The 1,640-nt window shown below is 60.7% G+C and overlaps 1 protein-coding gene across 1 annotated transcript in view; it reads right to left on the reverse strand.

Moving 5' to 3' along the window:
- The window catches only part of LOC130586995 (heat shock 70 kDa protein 12B-like), an 18,115-nt gene that overhangs the window by 6,066 nt on the left and 10,409 nt on the right, over positions 1–1,640 (reverse strand). The window contains exons 4-5 of the mRNA XM_057387944.1: positions 1,333–1,449; positions 1–169 (exon numbers count right to left, since the gene is read on the reverse strand). Coding sequence (XP_057243927.1) covers positions 1–169; positions 1,333–1,449 — 286 coding nt within the window. The remainder of the gene's footprint in view (positions 170–1,332; positions 1,450–1,640) is intronic.

Below are 1,640 nucleotides of genomic sequence, written 5' to 3' on the forward strand. Positions count from 1 at the left end.
GCCGGAAGCTGGAGTCGATGGGGTGCGGGTTCTCGGTGCCGCCGGCCGGGGCGCGGCCGCTCAGCTCCACCAGCTGGTGCAGCCGCAGCTTCCGGCAGTAGATGGACGCGGCCTCGGGCTCCAGCGCGATCAGCAGCTGCTCCGGCCGCTCCGGGGACACCAGCCCGGCCTGCGGGGACACGCGGTGACACAGGGGATGGCACAGGGGACACGGTGAGGATGGCACAGGGGACACGGCGGGGATGGCACGAGGGACACGGTGGGGATGGCACGAGGGATATGGCGGGGATGGCACAGGGGACACAGAGGGAATGGCACGGGGGACACTGCAGGGATGGCACAGGGGACACAGCAGGGATGGCACAGGAGACACGGTGGGGATGGCACAGGGGACACGGCGAGGGTGGCACGAGGGACACGGCAGGGATGGCACAGGGGACACAGTGAGGATGGCACTGGGGACATGGCAAGGATGGCATGAGGGACACGGAGAGGATGGCACGGGGGATATGACGGGGATGGCACGGGGGATATGGCGAGTCCCAGGACGCATCCCCGTCACCTCGGTGTGCACGCAGCGGGTGGGGAGTGCTGGAGGACACAACGCTCACCAAACACGCGAATATTCACTCAAATATCCAAATGGTGACCTGAAGAGTGACCCGAGCACCAAACCAAACACCCAACCACCAATCCACCAACCAACCAACCACCCATCCACCAACCAACCAACCAATGAATGACCCAACTAAAGAATCAACCATCGAATCACCCAACCAACCACCAAACCACTCAACCAGCCACCAATCCACCCAGCCACCAAACCAACCATCCATCCAACCGCCAATCCACCCAGCCACCAACCAACCAACCAATGAACCAGCCCCTCAACCACCAAACCACCAAACCAAACAACCAGCCACCCAACCAATGAACCAATCGCTCAACCACCAAACCAACCACCCATCCACCAACCAATCCACCCAACCAAATAATGACCCAATCACCAAATCAACAAATGAACCAACCATCAAACCACCCAACCAACCAATGAATCAACCAATGACCTAGCCAGGGACACAACCCCTCAACCACCAAACCACCCAACCAACCACCCACCCACCCAACCAATGACCCAACTGCTCAACCATCAAAACACTGCTAGGGATCCGGGGGAATCTGGCAATTCCAGCCCAGCCCCTCCCCACCCTCCCAGCCAGGATTTTTTGCCCGATATCCCTTCCATTCCTGGAAATTCAGTTTGAGGGAGGACGGGGATACCCCCAGACCCTGTGAAGGTCACCACCTGGTCACCCCCCGGTGTCCCCCCACCTTGTAGGCCGCTTCCCGCATGAACTGCTTGGCCGGCTGCTTCCAGATGGCYGGCACGGTGAGGACCCAGCGGATGGCGTCGCTCTCGGACAGGGATGGACACTGATCCTTCAGCTCCTGCCAGGGGACAAGCAGCAGGTGACGCCCTGACTGGAGCGTGGGGGCTCCCGATGAATCATGGGATGGGTTGGGTTGGGAAGGACCTTAAATCCCACCCAGTTCCACCAGGGTCACCTCCCACCATCCCAGGTGACTCCAAACTCCACCCAACCTGGCTTTGGGTGCTTCCAGGGATCCAGGGGCAGCCA

This window comes from Malurus melanocephalus, unplaced genomic scaffold (genome assembly GCF_030028575.1).
Source record: "Malurus melanocephalus ecotype Western Australia unplaced genomic scaffold, MMel_1.1 scaffold_1450, whole genome shotgun sequence".
NCBI classification, from domain to species: Eukaryota; Metazoa; Chordata; class Aves; order Passeriformes; family Maluridae; genus Malurus; species Malurus melanocephalus.